The sequence below is a fragment of the Hyla sarda genome, chromosome 3, assembly GCF_029499605.1.
Source record: "Hyla sarda isolate aHylSar1 chromosome 3, aHylSar1.hap1, whole genome shotgun sequence".
NCBI classification, from domain to species: Eukaryota; Metazoa; Chordata; class Amphibia; order Anura; family Hylidae; genus Hyla; species Hyla sarda.
In genome coordinates this window covers 192,596,389-192,620,212 of record NC_079191.1, presented here as the reverse complement: position 1 = coordinate 192,620,212, position 23,824 = coordinate 192,596,389, and the positions used below count along the sequence as shown (strand labels likewise).

The following is a 23,824-nucleotide window of genomic DNA, read 5'->3' as shown; positions in this document are numbered from 1 at the left end:
TCACTATTTTTCAGGGACCAGTTCAGTTTTGAAGTGGATTTGAAGGGTCTTCATATTAGAAATACCCCATAAAAGACCCCATTATAAAAACTACACCCCCTAAAGTATTCAATAAAACATTCAGTAAGTGTATTAACCCTTTAGGTGTTTCACAGGAATAGCAGCAAAGTGAAGGAGAAAATTCAAAATCTTCATTTTTTACACTCGCATGTTCTTGTAGACCCAATGTTTGAATTTTTGTAAGGGGTAAAAAGGAGAAAATTTTTACTTGTATTTGAAACCCAATTTCTCTCGAGTAAGCACATACCTCATATGTCTATGTTAATTGTTCGGCGGGCGCAGTAGAGGGCTCAGAAGGGAAGGAGCGACAAATGGTTTTTGGGGGGCATGCCGCATTTAGGAAGCCCCTATGGTGCCAGGACAGCAAAAAAAAAACACATGGCATACCATTTTGGAAACTAGACCCCTCAGGGAACGTAACAAGGGGTAAAGTGAACCTTAATATCCTACAGGTGATTCACGACTTTTGCATATGTAAAAAAAATATATTTTTTTTTTACCTAAAATGCTTGGTTTCCCAAAAATTTTACATTTTTAAAAAGGGTAATAGCAGAAAATACCCCCCAAAATTTGAAGCCCAATTTCTCCCGATACAGAAAACACCTCGCATGGGGGTGAAAAGTGCTCTGCTGGTGCACTACAGGTCTCAGAAGAGAAGGAGTCACATTTGGCTTTTTGAAAGCAAATTTTGCTCTGGGGGCATGCCGCATTTAGGAAGCCCCTATGGTGCCAGAACAGCAAAAAAAAACCACATGGCATACCATTTTGGAAACTAGACCCCTCGGGGAACGTAACAAGGGGTAACGTGAACCTTAATGCCCTACAGGTGTTTCACGACTTTTGCATATGTAAAAAAAAAAAAATTTTTTTTACCTAAAATGCTTGTTTTCCCAAAATGTTTACATTTTTAAAAAGGGTAATAGCGGAAAATACCCCCCAAAATTTGAAGCCCAATTTCTCCCGATTCAGAAAACACCCCATATGGGGGTGAAAAGTGCTCTGCTGGCGCACTACAGGTCTCAGAAGAGAAGGAGTAACATTTGGCTTTTTGAAAGCAAATTTTGCTCTGGGGGCATGGCGCATTTAGGAAGCCCCTATGGTGCCAGAACAGCAAAAAAAAAACACATGGCATACCATTTTGGAAACAAGACCCCTCGGGGAACGTAACAAGGGGTAATGTGAACCTTAATACCCTACAGGTGTTTCACGACTTTTGCATATGTAAAAAAATATATATTTTTTTTACCTAAAATGCTTGGCTTCCCAAAATTTTTACAATTTTAAAAAGGGTTATAGCAGAAAATACCCCCCAAAATTTGAAGCCCAATTTCTCCCGATTCAGAAAACACCCCATATGGGTGTGAAAAGTGCTCTGCTGGCGCACTACAGGTCTCAGAAGAGAAGGAGTCACATTTGGCTTTTTGAAAGCGAATTTTGCTCTGGGGGCATGCCGCATTTAGGAAGCCCCTATGGTGCCAGGACAGCAAAAAAAAAACACATGGCATACCATTTTGGAAACTAGACCCCTCGGGGAACGTAACAAGGGGTAATTTGAACCTTAATACCCTACAGGTGTTTCACGACTTTTGCATATGTAAAAAAATATATTTTTTTTTTACCTAAAATGCTTGTTTTCCCAAAAATTTTACATTTTTTAAAAGGGTAATAGCAGAAAATACCCCCCAAAATTTGAAGCCCAATTTCTCCCGAGTACGGCGATACCCCATATGTGGCCCTAAACTGTTGCCTTGAAATACGAAAGTGAGAGCGCCATTCGCATTTGAGGCCTAAATTAGGGATTGCATAGGGGTGGACATAGGGGAATTCTACGCCAGTGATTCCCAAACAGGGTGCCTCCAGCTGTTGTAAAACTCCCAGCATGCCTGGACAGTCAACGGCTATCTGGCAATACTGGGAGTAGTTGTTTTGCAACAGCTGGAGGCTCCGTTTTGGAAACAGTGGCGTACCAGACGTTTTTAATTTTTATTGGGGAGGGGAGGGGGGCTGTGTAGGGGTATGTGTATATGTAGTGTTTTTTACTTTTTATTTTATTTTGTGTTAGTGTAGTGTAGTGTTTTTAGGGTACAGTCGCACGGGCGGGGGTTCACAGTAGTTTCTCGCTGGCAGTTTGAGCTACGGCAGAAAATTTGACGCAGCTCAAACTTGCAGCCGGATACTTACTGTAATCCTCCGCCCATGTGAGTGTACCCTGTACGTTCACATTGGGGGGACATACAGCTGTTGCAAAACTACAACTCCCAGCATGTACGGTCTATCAGTGGATGCTGGGAGTTGTAGTTTTGCAACAGCTGGAGACACACAGGTTGTGAAACACCGAGTTTGGTAACAAACTCAGTGTTTTGCAACCAGTGTGCCTTCAGCTGTTGCAAAAGCTACAACCCCTAGCATGTACGGACAGCGGAAGGGCATGCTGGGTGTTGTAGTTATGCAACAGCTGGAGGCATACTACTTTGGCTGGGGATGCTGGGGATTGTAGTTATGCAACAGCTTGAGACACACTGGTTTGCTACTTAACTCAGTGTGCCTTCAGCTGTTGCAAAACTACAACTCTCAGCAGTCACCGACAGCCAACGGGCATGCTGGGAGTTGTAGTTATGCAACCACCAGATGCACCACTACAACTCCCAGCATGCACTTTAGCTGATTGTGCAAGCTGGGAGTTGTAGTTACACAACAGCTGAAGGTGCACTTTTCCATAGAAAGAATGTGCCTCCAGCTGTTGCAAAACTACAAGTCCCAGCATGCCCATAAGGGCATGCTGGGAGTTGTGGTGGTCTGCCTCCTGCTGTTGCATAACTACAGCTCCCAGCATGCCCTTTTGCATGCTGGGAGCTGTTGCTAAGCAACAGCAGGAGGCTGTCACTCACCTCCAACGATCCAGCCGCACAGGTCAGTCCCTCGTCGTCTCCACCGCCGCCGCTGCTCCTGGGGCCCCGATCCCAACAGGGGCGCCGGGGATCGGGGTCCCCAGCACCCGGGGTGCACGTCCCGCACCCGCTCACGTCCTCCGGAAGAGGGGCGGAGCGGGTTGCGGGAGTGACACCCGCAGCAGGCGCCCTGATTGGTCGGCCGGTAATCCGGCCGACGAATCAGGGCGATCGTGAGGTGGCACCAGTGCCACCTCACCCCTGCTGCCTCTGGCTGTTCGGGGCCGTCTCTGACGGCCCCGATCAGCCAATAATTCCGGGTCACCGGGTCACTGGAGACCCGATTGACCCGGAATCCGCCGCAGATCGCTGGACTGAATTGTCCAGCGATCTGCGGCCATCGCCGACATGGGGAGTCATAATGACCCCCCTGGGCGATATGCCCCGATGCCTGCTGAACGATTTCAGCAGGCATCGGGGACCGGCTCCGCTCCAGATGGTTGCGGGGGGCCGGTAAAACACATGACGTTCTCATACGTCATGTGTCCTTAAGGACTCGGAAATGGAGACGTATGAGAACGTCATGTGTCCTTAAGGGGTTAAAGAGTACCTGTCACCAAACCAAACTTTTAATATATTGTTCCTTATGTAATTATTAGACACTTTGCTATTTACTTGCTGTTAAAATTTTCACACTTTACATGTTTTTAATGTTTAAAAATGGCCACTAGGTGGCTCTGTTCTGTTCCAAACAGTTAGTTTGGTCTCCTCCTGGCCTTGCAGGAGACCAAACTCAGGAAGTATGCAGGGCATGGCGAGGTACAGCTCTCACAGGCTTCAGTGATATCGCGCCTGCTGGGGAACGCCTACTTTCTCCTACCGGGAGCTCACACAATGTGAACAAGGGGAAAGGTATGATACAGAGCTTTTTAAAGCTCGGAAAAAATTTTAAGTTCACGAGGGGTGTTAGGGGTAGTTAGGGAATATATTCTGAGTTAGTTTAGAAAATATGGTTTGATGACAGGTGCTTTTTAACCCCTTAAGGACTGAGCCCTTTTTCACCTTAAGGACTGAGCCCTTTTTCGCAATTCTGACCACCGTCACTTTAAGCGTTAATAACTCTAAAATGCTTTTACCGAATATTCTGATTTTGAGATTGTTTTTTCGTGACATATTCTACTTTATTTTGGTGGTAAATTTTCAGCGTTACTTGCATTACCTTTCTTGGTGAAAAATCCCAAAATTTCATGAAAATTTAGAAAATTTAGCATTTTTCTAACTTTGAAGCTCTCTGCTTGTAAGAAAAATGGATATTCCAAATACATTTTATTTTTATTCACAAATACAATATGTCCACTTTATGTTGGCATCATAAAATGGACATATTTTTACTTTTTGAAGAAATTAGAGGGCTTCAAAGTAGAGCAGCAATTTTCAAAAATTTCATGAAAATTGCAAAATTTGAAGGGACAGATGTTACAGAACTACTACACCCAGCATGCCTGGGTGGCCTAGGCATTCTGAGAGTTGTAGTTTGGCAACATCTGGAGGGCTACCGTTTGGGCACCACTGTAACAGTGGTCACCAAACTGTGACCCTCCAGATGTTGCAAAACTACAACTCCCAGCATGCCCAGACAGCCTATGGCTGTCTGAGCATGCTGGGAGTTGCAGTCTGGCCTTCCTAGTGGTTGCCACTGTAAAGATCACTTTACTTTCACTTTCATTTCTCCCCCCCACCGTCGATTCCCTACCTGAGCCGCGATCTCCGGTGGATGTCTGCGATGATCACCGGGCCCCACGCATCTGGGCCTCAGGTAAAGGCCTCCATCTTCTCCCCCCCGTTCTGCCCGACATCCAGGGGTGGGCAGAACGGGGGTTTCCATGGCAACCCCCTGTCCTGCGCTGTTATTGGTCAGAACTCAGTTCTGACTAATGGCAGGGGATAGGAGGAGATCGCAGCACTGCGACCTCACTCCTATCCCTTAGGATGATCGGGGCTCATCCCTATTTTCCGGGTGATCGGGTCACCAGAGACCCGATCAGCCCGGAATTGGAGAAAATCGCATGTCTGAATTGACATGCGATTTTCTCCGATCGCCGACATGGGGCGGTCTCAGGACTCCCCTCGGCGATGTGCCGGGATGCCTGCTGAATAATATCAGCAGGCATCCCGATCCAGTCCCCAACCGGCTAGCGGCGGGGACCGGAATTCCCACGGGCATATCAATACGCCCTCATCCTTAAGGACTTTAAAACGGGGGCGTATGGATACGCCCGCCGTCCTTAACAGGTTAATGTTGCGGCCTTCTAAGGACATGGACCCATTTACCGATACTGTCTACATCATTATGTTCAGCTTTAAGAGCAATCTCTTGTGCATGAATTTTCATACAGCTGAAATTTCAATGAACTTTTTCTTGCAGATTAAAACTTTGCTACCTGGAGAACATCAGCAGGTACTAAGCAATCTGAAAACTCGTTTTGATGAATTCTTGGAAGACAGCCAGGAGTCAAAGATGTTTTCTGTGTCTGATATAGCACAGTTCGAAAGAGAGGTCAATGTCTGCAAGCTGCACTATGAGGAGCTTCTAAAATCTGCAGAAAGAGGTATATTTATTAACTTATACCTGTCTATCATACCAATATGTTACAGACGTTTGACCTTAGCAATCGGTATGATTAAGAGGTTTAGAAGTCTAAAATGTGTCAGCAATTCCTATAGGATCCTAATTCATAAATTCATACATATCAACAGAGTTTATTGCAGGAAAGTGACATGAATCAGAGGGCAGGTTTATGGAACAATAAAAACATAAAGTCAATGTAGAATGTGCTTTCAATTCAGAAAAGAATTACTATTAAATTATTGAGAAAGATAATATATGTACATAACATATGTATTTCTGATTTTGTAACAGAGGAACAAGAAGAATCTATTTACAATCTGTACACCACTGAGATTAGAAACTTCCGTCTTCGTCTGGAAAGCTGCGAAGAACGGCTTATTCGGCAAATTAGAACTCCACTAGACAGGGATGATTTGCATGAAAGTGCACTGAGAATCTCTGAACAAGAGGTAGGTCATGCTGACCATGTTGACTGTCCCGCTATATTTTAACCCTAAGTAATGCTGTGCTGTTTACTACAACAAACAAAAGCCACCATGTAGCCATGTGGTGTAGAAGACAGAAAGAAGACCCTTGGAGTGGTGCTGCGAGTATCCAGAAGATGAATAAAAAAAATCAAACCAGAGTTGTGGGTAATGGAAAAACACTGGAGGATTTTATTGGAGATAAAACAATAAAACAGATTATGTGTTTTGGGGGGGCACCCCCTTCTTACTGATCTGAAGAAGGGTGTGGCACCCTCGAAACACATAATCTGTTTTATTGTATAATCTGTATAATTGTATAATTTTATTGTATAATCTGGTTTGATTTTTTTATTCATCTTCTGGATACTCGTAGCGCCACTCCAAGGTTCTTCTTTCTTTCTGTCTTCTACACCATGATGCATTTATCAGGACTGGTTCTCCTCCTCACAGCAGCGGTACCACCATTTTTAACCGACTATCTGGGTTGATATGCAAGTTTTTCACTTGCTCCAGGTTAACAGTCACTATCTAGGGAAGCTTTAAACCTCCCAACACCTTTACCTTCCAAGAGGCTAAATGATATCACACTAGGCGCCTTGGCGTGGGTCTCTCTTTCTGTTTTTTTTCTACAGTTACCATGTAGCCATGGCATTTGGTCGCCGAAAATCAGTCTTCATTTTTAATAAGGATGAATTGTTTAGTATGAACAATACCACTGTCTTCCTTCCATTGTGCCTCCCATTTCATATTTTATTGGCAGCTGTAAATCTTTTATATAGTTTATTAACCTTTTGTGCCCTGTTAGGTACAGCTGACAGACCCTTCTGACCTTTTCCTGCATGCTGTGTAAAACTTCTGTTCTTCCTCGTAGGAATACATATTAGGTATGAGCTTCTGTTATAACAGGAATATCATTAGTGTCAATTGGATAAATCAAAGAGTCCTCACAGTGAAAGCATACCATGAAGATAAAGCGGAAGCATTGCTGAATCTTACGCAAAGTGCTGTCTATCAGTATGCAAGGGTTAATAAAGGATAGCTTTAACATCTGCCTGCTTGTAAATGTCTTCTGAAATGAGAGGCACACTAAATGTGTGTGGATACAGTACAATACAGCATGAAATGTTACTTAGAACCTACAGCAGGTTCTATATGGGTTATTTTTATTTAAATATTTTATTATGCATTAAATGAGGTTTTACTTGCAGGTCCTGGGCTCATTACATACTCTTTTACAAAGCTCTCAATCTACCATGTGTAGTCTATTTTACTGGTGACTTTGTATGTAGAAGAGGACCTCCTCAGGCACCATGGCCTGGGTACCACTGCTGCTTTTGCATCCCCTCTTCTCTCCCCCTGTCTGTTTATAAAATACAGAATATATTGCACCATTGTTTTCTTGTATGAAAATAATATTTTTCAAAGGAGTTCAATATTCTTTTTTGCCTGCACAGAAATTAAAGAAAGATTTGGACCACTTGAAAGTAGATTTATCAGCAATTTCAGAGAAATGTGAAGAGTTCTTCAGCCAAGCTGCTGCCTCACCTTCAATTGATGCTCTACGATCCGAGCTCAGCATTGTTGTTCAGTCAATGAGCCAAGTGTACTCCATGTCTTCCATTTACCTAGAAAAGTATGTGGATTTATATATGGTTGGAATGTACTTATGCTTTTATCCTTCAAACATAATATATGTTTCTTAATGACTTATAGGAGAAGTCTAATGGGCAAATGTTTAAAGTATAATGCCCAGGCTGCCTGTATATAAAACAATAAACAGGACTCACCGATTTGGCTCCCTTGGTGTCCCAGTTCTTGCTCCGCCTCTTCTGCTGCTGTCTTTTTCCTGGTCTGGCCATGGTTAACGTGTTGCGCTGACGGTCAGCAAATCCCCAGCTGATGCGGGACATTGCTTCATCCGGTGATTTGCTGATGGCCAAGGCCAGACCTGGAACAAGACGGTTGCGAAGGAGCAAAGCGAGATACCGTGACACTGAGGGAGTGGTGGCAGGGGAGTCCTGTTTTATATGCAGGCAGCCCATGCATTATACAAATAAAATTTCCTTTAAAGAGGAACTGTGGCCAACCACTAAAAACTGAGATTGCATTACCAGTAAATTGCTTAGGCTCCCTGATCACACCCATTTCTATAGTTTCTTGATACTCCCTACCATTCCTGTGCAATAGTTTGACAATTCAGGTAATCAGTCAGACGGACGTAAACTTAATTTTAGGTCCATCAGGTGATAGGCGGGATTATGCAGTTACGGGTGTGAATGTTGTACATTGAGGGGCGTGTATGCCTAATACACCCCCCCCCCTGATTGTGTAATACCTCCAATCGCATAATATTTACTTCCATTGTTAAAATTAAGTTCACGCTGGGTAGGCAAATTTTAAACCCACATATCTCAGGAGTGGAAGGGCATATCAAGAAACTGTAAAAAAATGGTTTTGTTATCAGGGCACTCTTAAAGAGGTTCTCCAGGGATGTATATATGTTAAAAAAAAGCTCCAAACCACGACACTGTTGTCTTCTCTGGTTGCTTGATATTCTTTGCCATCCTCCTCTCCCCTTGACAACATCTTCCAGCAATCATTGCAGTTCTTCTCTGCCAGCCTCCACCCTCCTGCTTTGAGCAACAGAGATAGATTCAGTGTGTGATTGGCTGAGGCTGGACACACATCCCAATTCTAAGCACTAAACAGCATAACTCATCAGTGCAGGGCAAAAGCCATGTGGTCTGTGTCTCTCAGGTGGGTGGGGCTGCTTTCAGATAGGGATTTGGACAAAGACAGTGTGGATGCATGGATGATGTCATTCCCTCACTTTATGCATATAAGTGAAAACCAAAGAGGGAAAACTGCTCTATATAGATAATAAATGATATTTAGACAAATAAGTTAATGAGAGAGAAAGGACGGGCTATGGTTTTAGTTCCCTGGAGTACCCCTTTAAGTTATTTAATTACAGCATTTTTGTATTTTCATGCCATGAAATTTAGGTTTTATTATAATTATTTACACTAAGATGGTGGTGCGGTCAAATATTCAGGCGATTTATATTAACCTGATAAGATGCACTAACCATTAAAAGGAATATGTCAGGTCAGTACCAGGCACAAAGCGGCAGACATAGAAAGGTAGCTAAAAGGGAGAAAAAACAAACCATACCTTTATCTTCATGGATGGTTGTTTGCACATTCGTCAAATCAATTTTTTACCTTACAAGCTCAAGTGCCATAGAGGCAATACTGAGCTGCAGCATGCACACCTGTTTCCACCTCCTTACCTCTCTGCCCGCATGATTGATATTTAAAGGAAACCAAGCACTAAATTTTACCATTTATATAACGATTGGCAATGCGTTATATATGCTAAAATATTAATTCTCACCATCCGGGGGCTGTCAATCAAGCCGACTTGATTGACGGCCCACATCATCGCTCTGCTCCCTAGGCAGATGGAGCAGAGCAATGCAGGCTGTCAATCACGTCAAGGGGGCATTTTTTATGGCCAGAGCGACAGGACTAGGTGAGTACAGCTCCCCATCTAGGGTGCTACTTGGTGGTTGGGGTAACTTACAAACTTCATATCTCACCATCCCTGGCAAAAACCATCCCGGGGAATGGTTAGGATAAAGATTTCACCATACATAAGGTGTTGCCAAGCGTTAAGACAAGCCCTGTACATTAATCATACAGGATAGGAGGGGATGTGGGAGAAAGGAGGCGTGCATGCTGTTCCACTGTGCCTCCTTAATGGCACTTAAAACGGCTATCTATCAATATAAAGGTTTGATTTGTTTTCTCTTCCTATTAGCCAGAGTTTGCAGCTGTGCAACAGTTTTTTTTTTGTATTTTTTTTTGTGGGGGGGTCAAAACTTACTGATGGCCTATCCTTGGATTGTCAGATTGTAATAGCCCAAAACCTAAAGCAGAAAGCTTTGTGCGCTGAGTAGTAGCTGTGTTTGGTAACTCCATCTCAGTTCCCATTAAATTGAATGAGCTGAGCTGCAGTAACCAAGCATGTCCACTACATAGGTGTCTGTTATTGACTCTTATTTTTGTTTATGCTTGAGCCACAGCTCTGGCACACACCTGATCAGCAGAGGTGCCAAGTGTTGGCACCCCACCAATGTGATATTGATAAACTATCCTAAGGATAAGCTTTCAGTAAGTTTTGACCACAAAACCCCTTTAAGCACTATCAAAAGCTAATATACCAAATACAATTCAGTGGAAACAATAGGATCTATTTTGGTATCAGTTTCCCTCTGACATTTCAGTACTACACTAGAGGGAAAAACATCAGGTGTCCAGACAGATGTGACCATGTTCACACTGCAGAATGGATTCCGCACGAACGTTCTGCAGCAGCAGATTCTTATTGACTTTAATGAAATTCTGCTGCTTTGTTCACTCGGCAGAATTTCCTGATTCCAGAGTCCACAGAAACATTGAACATGTTCAATGTTTTTGCGCATTCCCCAAGAACTGCATTGCGGTCCTAGCATGTTAAGCATGTTGTACTGTCTGTGGGAGGTCCGCACATTCCTTGCGGATATTTCACCATGTGAACATAGCCTAAGAATTTAGATTGCCATTACTTTAAGAAGCCAAATGTTGTTTACATTTCTACTTCAACCCCATACAGGTTAAAGACTATAAATCTAGTGCTAAAGAGTACACAAGGAGCTGAGAGTCTAGTGAAAACATATGAGACCAAACTGTGTGAAGAAGATGTCATTACAGCTGATAGAAACTCGATTGATAGACTGATCGCCACCTTGAAGGTATGACTTCTATCATGTCTGGAATCACTCTTATTTTTAGCGTTATCTTTCATGCTGTTAGTTTTATTAAAAACGACTGTCATTTGTCATTTCTAACATAGAAATGGAGATCGGAGGTGGATGAAAAAAGAGAAGTGTTTCATGCTTTGGAGGATGGATTGCAGAAAGCCAAAAGCATCAGCGATCAGATGTTTAAAGTGCACAAGGAGCGGGATATTGACTTTGACTGGCACAAAGAAAAGGCAGACCAGATTGCAGAGCGGTGGCAGAATGTGCACGCTCAGATTGAGAACAGGTTTGCACACATTGGTTTTTGGTCTGAGGGTCTTTTAATCATCCAGCAGTCATTACTTAAATGATTGGTATAGCAATTTTGTGTGTGATCAGAACTATTCTTTGTTCATTTAATAGATTGAGAGACCTGGATGGAATAAGCAAGTCCTTGAAATATTACAAAGAATCTTTCTTAGCACTTGATTCCTGGATTAGGCAAATAGAAGAAGGACAAAGTAGGTTGCAAGATGGCATGCCCGATAGTAAGACTCTTTCCAGACTTCTGGACCAGCAGAAGGTAACCTGTGTGTTCATAACTGTGATGTTATACAGTGGTTCTTTGTTCACATATCGAACAGTATTAATTTTTGAGTTAATTAAAGTGATTTTCAAGGACTATACATTTTTTCCAAAAACATGGTACCTTAATAAAAAAAGCCCCTTACAATTGTTCCATGCCCCTGAGCTTAGTTTAGCAGCAACAGTAAAGGGCATTACATTACACCTTACAAATGTGTCAATACCTCACTTAAAGGGGTACTCCGCCCCTAGCATTTTATCCCCTATCCAAAGGATAGGGGATAAGATGTCAGATTGCGGGGGTCCCGCTGCTGGGGACCCCGGGGATCTTTTAGATAGGGGATAAGATGCTAGGGGCGCAGTGCCTTTTTAACCCCATAACGACGCAGGACGTAAATTTACATCCTGGTGCGGTGGTACTTAACGCACCAGGACATAAATTTACGTCCTGTACATGACCGCGAGCATCATGCGCGGCGGTCCCCAGCTGCTGATAGCAGCCAGGAATCCGCCGGTAATGTCCAACATCCGCAATAGCGCGGATGTCTGCCATTAACCGCTCAGATGCCATGATCAATACAGATCACGGCATCTGCGGGAGTGCAGTCAGAAAAATGCATGATCGGATCGCCCGCATCTGTAATGGCGGACGGAGGTCCCCTCACCTGCCTCCGTCCATCTCCCAGCGTCTTCTACTCTGGTTTGAGATCTGATCTAGCAGACTAGAGCAGAAGATCGCCGATAACGCTGATCAGTGCTATACCCTACGCATAGCACTGAATAGTATGAGCAATCAAATGATTGCTATAAATAGTCCCCTATGGGGACTATTAAAGTGTAAAAATAAAAGTAAAAATAATTAGAAAAATCCCCTCCCACGATAAAAATGTTAATTGTCCCTTTTTCCCCATTTTACTCTCAAAAAGTGTAAAAACATTTTTTTATAAACATATTTGGTATCGCCACGTACATAAATATCCAAACTTAAAATATAATGTTAATTATCCCGTACGGTGAACGGCGTGAACATAAAAAAAAAAAAATCCAAAATTGTTGCTTTTTTATAACATTTTATTCCCAAAAAAATTGATAAAAATGTATTAAAAGTTTTATATATGCAAATAAGGTATCAAGAAAAAGTACAGATCACTGTGCAAAAAATTAGCCCTCATACCGCTGCTTATACGGAAAAATGAAAAAGTTATGGGTCAGCCATATAGAGGGATTTTAAACACACTAATTTGGTTAAAAAGTTTGCGATTTTTTTTTAATGGTATAATAACAGAAAATTATGTAATCATGGGTATCATTTTAATCGTATTGACCCACAGAATAAAGTGTACAGCATGAAAACGAAACCTTCCAAAATTTGCTAAATTGCGGTTTCTTATCAATTTCCCCACATAAATAGAATTTTTTCGTAAAACTAGCTTTTGCCCCCGGCTTTTCTCGCGTTAAATTTGGGGTAACATAGATTTACTTTTTACGATCCTATTGTAATGAGGCCGCTCTGGGCAAAGTCTACGGGCATCCAAACAACCCGAATTCTTTCAACTTTGATCACCGTGTCTAAAGAGTTAAGGCCGGACATCTGCCGGAACATCTGCCACGGGTCCTGGCTGTTCAGCTCCTGAGCTCGCTTCATAACCCTCCCATGTCGCAGCGCCAGGTATACCCAGCGTTCTGCATCAAGGGGTTAATTCATACAAACTTTGAACCCCCGAAACGGTTTGAACCTTCACCTTTGAACACCTTCAGGGGTGTAATTTTAGAAAACGTAAAAAAATGTGTTTCTTTATCTCTAATTGTTAGCCTAAAAACAACATTTGATGCTTCTAGCTTCAAAAATGACAGACTTCCATGCAAACTTTCAACCCCTTTTTCACCCCCTTAAGGGTTGAATTTCGAAAAATTCAGCTTTCTAGGTCCAAGGGTTTAGGCTGGGCGTTGATGAGTCAGTGAGTCAGGCTTTCTCTTTATATACATATATAGAAGAGTGATGTCATTACAAAGGACAACTGGTTGCGCAAAAAACAAGCCCTCATACTCGTCTGTGGATGAAAATATAAAAGAGTTATGATTTTTAGAAGGCGAGGAGGAAAAAACGGAAACGTAAAAATTAAATTGTCTGAGTCCTTAAGGCCCAAATGGGCTGTGTTCTTAAGGGGTTAATGACAGTTTCTAATGGATCTTGTTACAATAGGCAGAAAATGGGCTGCCTGGAGAAAATAGCAGGCTATACTTTTGTCTCCTCCAAACAAAACATACCTGTTTGTGAAGCTGACCAAATGTAGTCACTAGTAGACTACATTTGGTCTTTTAAAATCTGTAGCCATGGTACAGTACGATAAATGTATACCGATTTTATGTGAATGAAGCGTTACTCATCCTTATTCTTCATTTTTTTAGAATTTGATTTCTGAAATTGAGATGAAGCAAAGCAAAATGGATGAGTGCCAGAAGTATTCAGAACAGTATTCTCTAGCCATTAAGGTATGCAATTTATATAATTTCCTCCCTAATATGTTTAAGTATTCAACATAAAAATCTAAAATGTATGCCAAACCTTTTGTTTTCAGCTTATTAATAAACTCTTTAAGACTTGATGTGTCTGTACACAGATTGCTGGGCAGTTCCATACTATGGGAGCATAAGGACTTCCCCTAGAAGTTTGGCTTTTAAAGGAGAATAACTCTGTACTTAAGACACACATAGGCCCTCATTTACTATTGTAAACCCGACATGTTGTGTTGGGATTTGCGCCAGATCTGTCTGCTCCAGAATTTGTGCCAGAAGTGAAAAAACCTGACTTACTCACCATTTTACTAAGAAAACCCCAAAAAGGGGCGTGGTTGCCAGGAAACGGGGGGGGGGGGGGGGGGGGTCTCCGGAAAGGGGCGTGTTCCTGCCATTTTCACAAAAAACTACATATTTCCTAAGGTTTCCACATAAAATGTGGGTGATTTGAGCTGAGGAAAACCCTACAGACCAGAGCGAGCATGTGTAAAAAAAGCAAAGTGTAGGGAAAGTGGAAAATGTAGGGAAACCTTAGTAAATACCGGGGAAAATAAATTGTAGGGAATTAAAACCCACAAAGAAACCTACACTCCACTCTTAGTAAATCAGGGCCACTGGGTGCATGCAAAGATCCATAATATGGCTGTGCAGATAGAAAATGCAAACGTTGGCAAATTTTGGTGTTAAAAATATCATATATTTTTTATTTTATAGGACTATGAACTACAGCTGATGACTTATAGAGCACTTGTAGACTCCCATCAAAAATCTCCAATGAAACGTAGACGCTTTCAGAGCTCATCTGATGTTGTTGTACAAGAGGCAAGTTATATAATATTAAGAGGGTAATCTTCTCTGCTGGACATTGATATTTCAGTCCTTTGGGAAATTTTAAGGTGCAAGCAACCAACAGCGCCCTACAAAAAATAATGTTATATGTTATATGTGTCTGGGTGGTCAGTTTTTGAGAAATATATAATACATATATAAAATATATATACATATGTATATATATATATATATTTATATATATATATATATATTCAGGTATTTTATATGAATTTATGTTATACATTTGTACATACAACACATTATATTTAATTTTTTATTTTTTATTGCCACTACAAATGGTAAATCTCAGTTGTGTTTGCATTGCAGTATATGGATCTGAGGACCCGGTACACTGCCTTAATGACTTTGATCAGCCAGTTTATAAAATTTTCTGGGGAAACGCTAAAGAGATTGGAAGAAGAGGAGGTAAGGATACAAGCTAATGCTCTAAGTCTATATCCCATTTTATTTGAGCTCTTTTCTCTTAAACTATTCACTGTGGGTGAAGGGAAAAATTTCTCGTATTCAGTTTTCTCTGTCTGCATTATGTAAATGTTGGTTTCTTCTTTGTTTTTGGTGAGTGGTCACTATGCATTGTTGTTTTCTTCGAAGTAACAGGTGTTAATAATTAAAACAGATCTCAAGAGACCGACATATTTTTGGTTTTACACAAAGTAATGACTAAAGTTAGAATGCACACTGTAAGCAATAAATGTTTTCCAATTCTGAATAGTAATTACGTTTATACTTTCATGCATATCGATATTTTATCAAAAGAAGTGCTTACTACCAGAGCTTGTGTTAACGTTATTAAAGGAGTTTTCTAGGACTTTCATATTTTTGACCTATTCTTACAATAGGTCATCAATATTACATAAGTGAAACCCAATTGATCAGCTGATTAAAGGGGCCACAGTTCAGGCAAGGGTCGTTACATTTTTATCGTTTACCTGTCACAGTACCATACGCAGTAGGGACTATTCCTGGCACTGCAGTTTAAGGTAAATAGGTCCTTTCGTTTAGACAGCTGCCCAATATGAGTGACAACAGTGTACAAGACTTGCAATAATTGGAAATGAATACCAACAATTGCTGGATTGTTCATTCTGCTGTTCATTCCATTATTGGCAGCACATCACCTGTTTACAGCTGTAAATATGCTACCTACAAATAATGATTTGCATAATCTTTGCCATCAGACGTCAAATGAGGGTTTTCTTGTTTATTAGCTGGCCCCTGTACCTTTTTGCAGGAGCCAATATTCATCCCATTTGGCTGATAATCACCTGTGTAAAAGGACTTTAAGCTACATGTAGTACCAGGCACAACCACTACAAAATGTACAGAGCAGTACATACATGGTAATGAAAAGACTGCAACACTTGTCTAAGTGCCACAGCGGGACTATTGGGCAGCGGACCCCAACTGGTCTTATATTAGTGGCCTATTCCAAGGTGATGCCTTAAGGTCACAATATTATGCTCCAATATGCCTTGCATCTGACGGATCTTATCTTTTTATCTTTACATAGTGTAAGCAACCCGAGAAGAGTTGCTTACACCAAAATGTCATGTTTTGTCTGTAATTTGGGATTTAAAATAAATAAATAAGTTTTAGCTAGAAATGAAAGCCAAGTTTTACTTATATTTTGCAAAGGATTAGGATCCTACTTGGGCACCTGATAAAAATTGGTAGTGCCGTAGTTATATTCTACTGTACTATGCTAGGGTAAGCTACCCATTCTAAAGTTCTAAAAAAAAAAAAAAAACTTAAATGGAACATTTCACCTGTTATGTGTTACGTTGCCCTTGCTGAGGGCTGCAAAATATAGAGCCAGACACAATGTTTTCAGTGATCTGTCCCCAACGCAATGTAGTGTGGATGATAGATTAGCAGAGCCTGTGACAGCAGAGTCATCTTAGGCAGCATGCGTCTACTTTCTGGGAGTGCTACAAAACTACACAACACTGCAGGATTGGGGGCAGACTGGCGGAAACATTGTGTCTGCCTCTATATTTTGCATTTATGCTAGGCAAAAAAGGGCAGCATAACATAGGCAAAAAAGGCAGCATAACATAGGCAAAAAAAGGCAGCATAACATAGGTGAAAAGGGCAGCATAACATAGGCAAAAAAGGCAGCATAAAATAGGCAAAAAAAGGCAGCATAACACAGGTGAAAAGGGCAGCATAACATAGGTGAAAGGTTTCCTTTAACAGTAATATGAGTTTTAGGTACTGATGCGTTACAGTAAGGCATGATATAATACAGAAGGTACATTTGAACCCTATTGAAATTGCTGTTTCTTATGGTTGTTTTATTGTTGAAGTGCTAAATGAAGAAATAACATACAAACCAGTGTAATAAAACCAGTAATACCTGCAGAATGCAAGTACATATTTTGCTTTACTTTTATTCAATTTTATAACAGCCTAGAGAATAATTCATATTTTACTGAGACTGATTATGTGTTTCCTTTTTTTAATGGAAGGTGTATGTAATACAATATATATATATACATATATATATATATATATATATATATATATATATATATATATAATCATTGTTATGTATAGGGAATACATATCCTGCCTTTGCATTAGCTTTAACTTACGACCTATAGAGTTACTCATTTTCTCTGTTATGTTGTGTGGCTTAATGTGGGTTTGCATGGTTTATGTATAAGCTGGGCATTTCCTTTTATTGGCATGAACATCCTGCAGATTTTTTGTTTCCTGTACAGTATGTGTTTTGCTTTTATAAACTTTGGTGTCTCGCTTTTACTACTCTCCTGATACTTCACTGGCACGACAAGGTGGTTGACTCTTTTTCTTTTAATTGGCCTGAATAGGTAAGTCATTAAAGGTATGCATTTTATATGTTAACTGATGTTCCCCATTTTTGTAAAGTATTTCATTAATTGCAATCTTCCACTCAGGAGTGAAAGAATGCAGCAAGCATGCTAGGAGTTAAAGTTGCCAAATAGCTATGTGGTACTTAAGTTTCATCTACCAATCCTGTTCTGATTAATAGGAACGGTCCTTGTACCCCAATGACTGTACATCTAGTGTGTGGCCTTGTTTGTTGTATGCCCAAAGTAAAACTGTAAAATAAACTTTACTTTTTTTAAATCTATATTACTATCTTTTTTTATTCTGATAAAATCTGAGGAAATATGTTACATGCCACTAAGGCGTTCTTTTTTCTGTAATTATTATATATATTTTTTAGTTTTTTTAAAAATGCTAAATGCATTGTACATTTTATAGCACAACAATGAATGATGAAAATGATTGTATGAATGTGTTTCTTTTTTTATTTTACCATAGACTCTGATGTACTCAGAGCGCTCTTCCTCGTCGGCTTACCCAGAATTATCAGAACAGCAAAAAGCCACTGCAGAGGAAAACAGGAAGCTCTTGATGAGAATTCAGGAGCTTGAGCTTTCACTGGAAGAAGTAAAAAAACAAAAATATATGCTAGAGCAAGAATTGCCAAAAGTTAAGGCCGCTGCTGAGATGGAAATTAAAAAGCAGCAAAAGGCAATGGAAGAATTATCAGTGCAAAAAACAAAAGCTGAATATGAGGTACAGCAGTTCCGTTTAGAGCTAGAAAGCACAGTCAGACTTAAAGCGGCAGCTGAGCAGCAGCTAGAACATGTACAGCAGATCACACGACAAGCAGAATCTAAACGTGATGCTGTAGAAGACAAACTTAGAGCATTTAGGACCCAAATAGAGGAAAGCACTACAGCCAGAAGGAAACTGGAAGACCACTTGAAGAGAAAAGAAATTGATCTTCAGGATCTAGAAAAGAAAAAGAACAGTTTAATGACTGAACTTAAACGGAAAGCTGAGATAGAGGAAGAACTCTTGAGACAGATAAAACACCTTGAAAGTGACCTTGCATTCAAGAAAAAAATGGTAGAGGAAAAGATGGAATATGAAACAAAAAGACAATTTTCAGATTCATTATACAGTTATAATACTACTAAGGAGATGGTGAAACCTTCACGAACTGTGCAAGAGGTTCATTATATGATTGAATCGGACATGAGAGGGGCTCAAATGGATCAGTTTGTTAAAAAAGCAGAAACTTATAGGCAGCAGCTTGACGAACTAACGCTAGTACACAAAAAAGCCGAGAACGAGCTTAAACAGTATAAACAAGAACTAAATACACTACAAATACAAAAGGCATCTGCAGATGAGAAGAACCGCCTGCTAAGAAATCAGTTGGAGGATGCACATAGTATGTTACAACAGCTTAAAATTGAAATAGAGCAGAAGAACCAATTAGAACAGGGCTATGTTTTCCAACTTAGAGAAGTGGAAAGAAAGTTTCATCAGAGTCAGGATAAGGCTGAAGAAGTGATGCAAGAGGCTACTGATCTCAAAAAGATTCGAATGAGTTTTGAGGAGGAACTAAAGATACTGCAGCAAGATAAGGTCTCCCTTGAGCATAAACTTAAGATGCAGAAAGCTGATTATGATGATGTAAGAGAAAAGCTAAAAACTTGCCAGGAAGAACTAAGACAGAAAGATATGTCCGAAAGGAGTAGCCTACAAAAAATATCTTTTATGGAAGAAGATTTAGCTAGAAAGAAACAAGATGTGGAAGAATTCAGAAAACGAGTTGAAGATCTAACCCGTGCAAACGCAAAAGCTGAGAGCAGTGTGAAAATTCTAAATTCACAAATTAGTAATTTGCAGCAAGAAAAGATTGTATTTGAACAGCGATCACAATCTCGAAGTGGAGAAGTTGAAGGCTTACGTGAACAACTCAAGAAAACTCAAGACGAGCTCCACCAGCTTACAAGGGCACAGAAAGAGGACCAACAAAAAAATATAAGGCTGCAAGATGAGTTAACAAAAAGCAATCAGTGGTCAAATTCTCTGAAAATAAAGTTAGATGACCTTAATAAATCACACAGTGAGACAGAGGTGATGTTCAGGAAGGTTAAATCTGAGTTGGAGAAGACGACAATAGAAAGAAATAGTTTGCAGAAAAATTTAGATACAGTAAAATCACAGCTGGAAACAACCAAGGAACAAATGAGGGCTACAAGTGAGCAACTGCAAAAACAGTCTAAAGGAGAGTATGAAACACAAAACATGGTGAAAAGGTTAGAAGATGAATTATCAAAAACTAAAAATTCCCTTAATGAAATCAGGCAGAAATGGGACAAGCAAAACCTAACAATATTGAATTCTGAAAAGGAGATACGAAATCTGAAAGCTGAATTAAACAGTATAACTGTGGAAAAGCGCTTGGCAGACCAGAAGCTACAGCAGCACCAGACACAACTTCAGGAAATGAATTCAAAATTAAAGAAAGCACAGGATGATCTTCATAAAAAGACTGTGGATGAGCAACTAGCACAGAAAAAGCTTGTGTTGTACCAAGAAGAGTCTGCAAAATACAAACACTCAGCAGAAGAGTTCAGGAAAAAACTGGAAAAGTCAATGGAATCTAGTTTAAGTACTGAAAATAATTATTCAAACATTAGGCTTGAAGTTGTTGGTTTAAAACAAGAGAAAGCAATGATGGAGGAGAAGCTTAAGTTGCTAAAAATCGAATTTTCAGACCTTCAGGAGAGATTACAGAGGAGTCAAGAGCAGTTGAACTTGGAGAAAAAATCTGGGTTGGAAAGTGTTCAAAAGGGTAGAAAACTTGAGGAAGAACTAGAGGTTCAAAAGCGTGCTGTTGAAAATCTTAAACAGAAAATTGACCTGCAAAGACAAGACCACATAAACCAGTTAAGATTTCTACAGAGTGAGGTTCAGCAAAACAACAGTATAAGAAGCCCTTTCCAGAAAAATGAATATGAAGTAAAAGGAAACAGCTATGTTGTTACTTCTCCAGGTTCCCAACAAGATTTTGATGGCCTTAATCAACGATCCAAAGCTTCTCCACTCTTAAGACGAAAGCTAGATAGTCATCTTGATGTCAATGTTCCTGTTTTTAATTCTACCCTCATTGAAGGAAAGAAGCAAATGGATGGATATGATGACAGTGTGCAGAAGGAACTCCAGCTACAGCTGTCCAGGATAAAGCAGTCCCTTGATGTTGGAGACAAGGGAAAGCCATTTACAGAGTACGTTACACAGACCAGCACAGAGCTTCAGATATCTATTGATAACATGAATGCTTACAAACAGCTTTCAGAGCTAGAGACTATAAAGGATAAAAGTTTACAGAATGCCATTCAAACGTTGAGAATTGAAGAGGAGAAAATTGGAAAAGAGCTAGGAAAATTTGATTCATCTATGGAGGTATTTTATGTATACCCTCCTGTCTACTTTCCTATGCAGCAGCTTTGCTAGCTTAACTGCCTTTATATATTTTCTTTAACTTGGTGATTAACCCATCTGTTGGCATAACCTGCAGTTAGTATACCAGTTATTTCTCCAAATGCTCTTTAGATCCAATATAACATTGCTTAAGCTGTTGCCTATTGTTTAAGTCAGATACATATAGCAGTTAGGTTTGAATGAAAGTTTATGTAACTAGATGCCCTGCTGTATATACATGCATGGCTTTGCGGGTCTGTGTGGAGCTTTTTGGTTTTGGTTTTTAGCACTAATTATTCTAATCATTTGTCTCTATGTTGAAATAGATAATTTTGTTAGTTTGGAAGTTATATGTAGGCTTAATCCCTAACCATCCATCCTTTATTTTAAATATTCCTATTTACAGACAGTGAAGAGCAAGCAGTATGATTTGACTGTTGAAGTTACAACTGTAAAACAGGAAAAAGAATTCCTGCTTAACAATGAAGATCAGGTTTTTGAAGAACGTAATGTTTTGGAAGGATTTAGGAGAGCAGATTTACCGAAGATGGGTTATATGTCCTCCAGTTACAAAAGCTATGCAGGCTCTGAGACTTCTTTGAGTGAAAGTTCTTCCATTGATGATAGGTTCATCTTCCAAGGTCTCAGAAAAAATGTGTCTGCTAAACAAATGCTAGACGCTAAAATACTTGATGCCAAAACAATGGAGCAGCTTGAGTTAGGTCAAACATCTGTACAAGAAGTTCAGAGAGAACTTGACACATACCTGTCAAAAGCTACTGCAATAGCAGGTTTATACCTTGAATCGAGCAGAGAAAGAATATCTTTTGGTTTAGCTGCAAAAAAGGGAATTGTTGATAAAGGGATAGCTTTGGAGTATTTAGAAGCACAAGTAGTGACAGGTTTTATCATTGATCCTTCTACAGGCAAAAAATATTCTGTTGAGGAAGCCATCAGCTGTGGATTTGCTGACCTCGAATTTAAAGAAAAACTCCTTGAAGCTGAAAAAGCTGTCTTAGGATACATTCATTCTGGCAAAAGGCTGTCTGCTTTCCAGGCCATTGAGGCTAGACTTCTGGAAAGACAGAAAGGGAAAAGGATTCTTGAAGCTCAGATTGCCACTGGTGGAGTCATTGACCCAGTTAAAAGCATACGAATCCCATCTGAAGTGGCAGTTCTGAAGGGTTTGTTAAATCATACCACATTAAAGTTTTTGCATGAACCAGCTAGCAATATGAAGGGTTTTCACTTTCCCATCACCAAGCAGAACATGTATTACTCAGATTTGCTGCAATTGTGTGTTCTTGATTTAGATAGCAAAACATTCCTTTTACCAATCGGTGAAAGGCAAATTACAGCTTTTTCAGCAGAAAAAGGTCACAAGATATGCACAGTGGATGTTCGATCTGGTACAGAAATGACAAGATTTGAAGCATTCGAAAGAGGTCTGATTGATCAGAAAACATATACTGACCTTTCACAGAATGAGTGCCAATGGGAGAACTCAACTGTTTTTGACTCCCAGGGCAGGTCACAAGTACACTTAACTGACCGAAAGACAGGAAGACAGTTTAATTTAGACGAAGCTGTTTCCCAAGGTAAAATTGACAGAACACTAAATATTAAATTTCAGGAAGGGCTTCTTTCAGCAGTTCAGCTAGCTGACATTCTAGTTTCTAAAACAAGACCAAGTAAGGACTCTAACAGTCCTATAGCAGGATATTGGATTTTTGAAACCAATGAAAGGGTTTCTGTCTTTAAAGCTTTGAGAAGAAATATGGTAGATAGAGTAACAGTGTTTAGATGTCTTGAAGCTCAGATAAGCACTGGAGGGATCATTGATCCTTCAAATGGGAAAAAATATAATGTATCAGAAGCTTTACGTAAAGGCTTAATTGATGATGTTTGTGCTAAACAAATTCAACAGTGTGAGGTTTCATACACGGGGATTACCCATCCCACAACAAAAGCCATTTTATCTGCTGGTGAAGCCATGAACTTGGGCCTGTTAAACAAAGAAATTGGTTACAGATCCTTAGAGTATCAGTACTTAACTGGAGGATTAATAGACCCTAGATCACATTCACGACTTTCATTAGAGGATGCCATCAAGAAAGGAATAGTTGATGCAGCCACTGCAACAAAGCTGAAGGATGAGAAGTCATATGTCAAAAATCTTACCTGCCCCAAAACAAGAAGGAAGTTATCCTACAAGGATGCTCTAGACAAAGCAGTTTATGACTGTCATACTGGACTACGCTTGTTGGAAGCTCCTCTGCCTCTGAATGTTGGAATTCCTAGCCTCTATTTTTCTTCCCAATAAATTCAACTACATTGTCTAATGAATATGCCATAATGAGAAGTTGCAAGAGCAGCCTACTGGATTTTCATCCTGAAGAAGTGCAACCGAATGTCAAGCTGAAGTGCGCAAACCGGTTATTAATGATGGAGATTCATAATGGACATTACCTGAGAATTATGTTTTACTTTCATTACCTCTTTTATGTACTGTGGTATGTATGTTACTGATTTCCAGCAAAGGTAACCCTGAGCTTGCTGTGTTTCTAAATAACCTTCCGGTTTAGTTAAACTCACTAGTATATCATATCTATATTGTTTTAAAGGCGTACTCCACTAGAAAACATTTTTTTTTTAATCAACTGGGGCCAGAAAGTAAAACAGATTTGTAAATTACTTCTATTAAAAAAATCTTAATCCTTCCAGTACTTATCAGCTGCTGTTATGATCCAAAGGAAGTTCTTTTATTTTT

The 23,824-nt window shown here is 40.1% G+C and overlaps 1 protein-coding gene across 20 annotated transcripts in view; it reads left to right on the top strand.

Annotated features, from left to right (window-relative positions):
* DST (dystonin) overlaps nt 1-23,824 on the top strand; it is a 613,928-nt gene that overhangs the window by 366,477 nt on the left and 223,627 nt on the right. For all 20 annotated transcript variants that reach the window (XM_056565774.1, XM_056565763.1, XM_056565758.1 and 17 more), the window contains 9 exons: nt 5,374-5,557; nt 5,869-6,026; nt 7,499-7,677; nt 10,701-10,839; nt 10,941-11,134; nt 11,251-11,410; nt 13,822-13,905; nt 14,644-14,751; nt 15,088-15,186. In XM_056565774.1, coding sequence (XP_056421749.1) covers nt 5,374-5,557; nt 5,869-6,026; nt 7,499-7,677; nt 10,701-10,839; nt 10,941-11,134; nt 11,251-11,410; nt 13,822-13,905; nt 14,644-14,751; nt 15,088-15,186 — 1,305 coding nt within the window. The remainder of the gene's footprint in view (nt 1-5,373; nt 5,558-5,868; nt 6,027-7,498; nt 7,678-10,700; nt 10,840-10,940; nt 11,135-11,250; nt 11,411-13,821; nt 13,906-14,643; nt 14,752-15,087; nt 15,187-23,824) is intronic.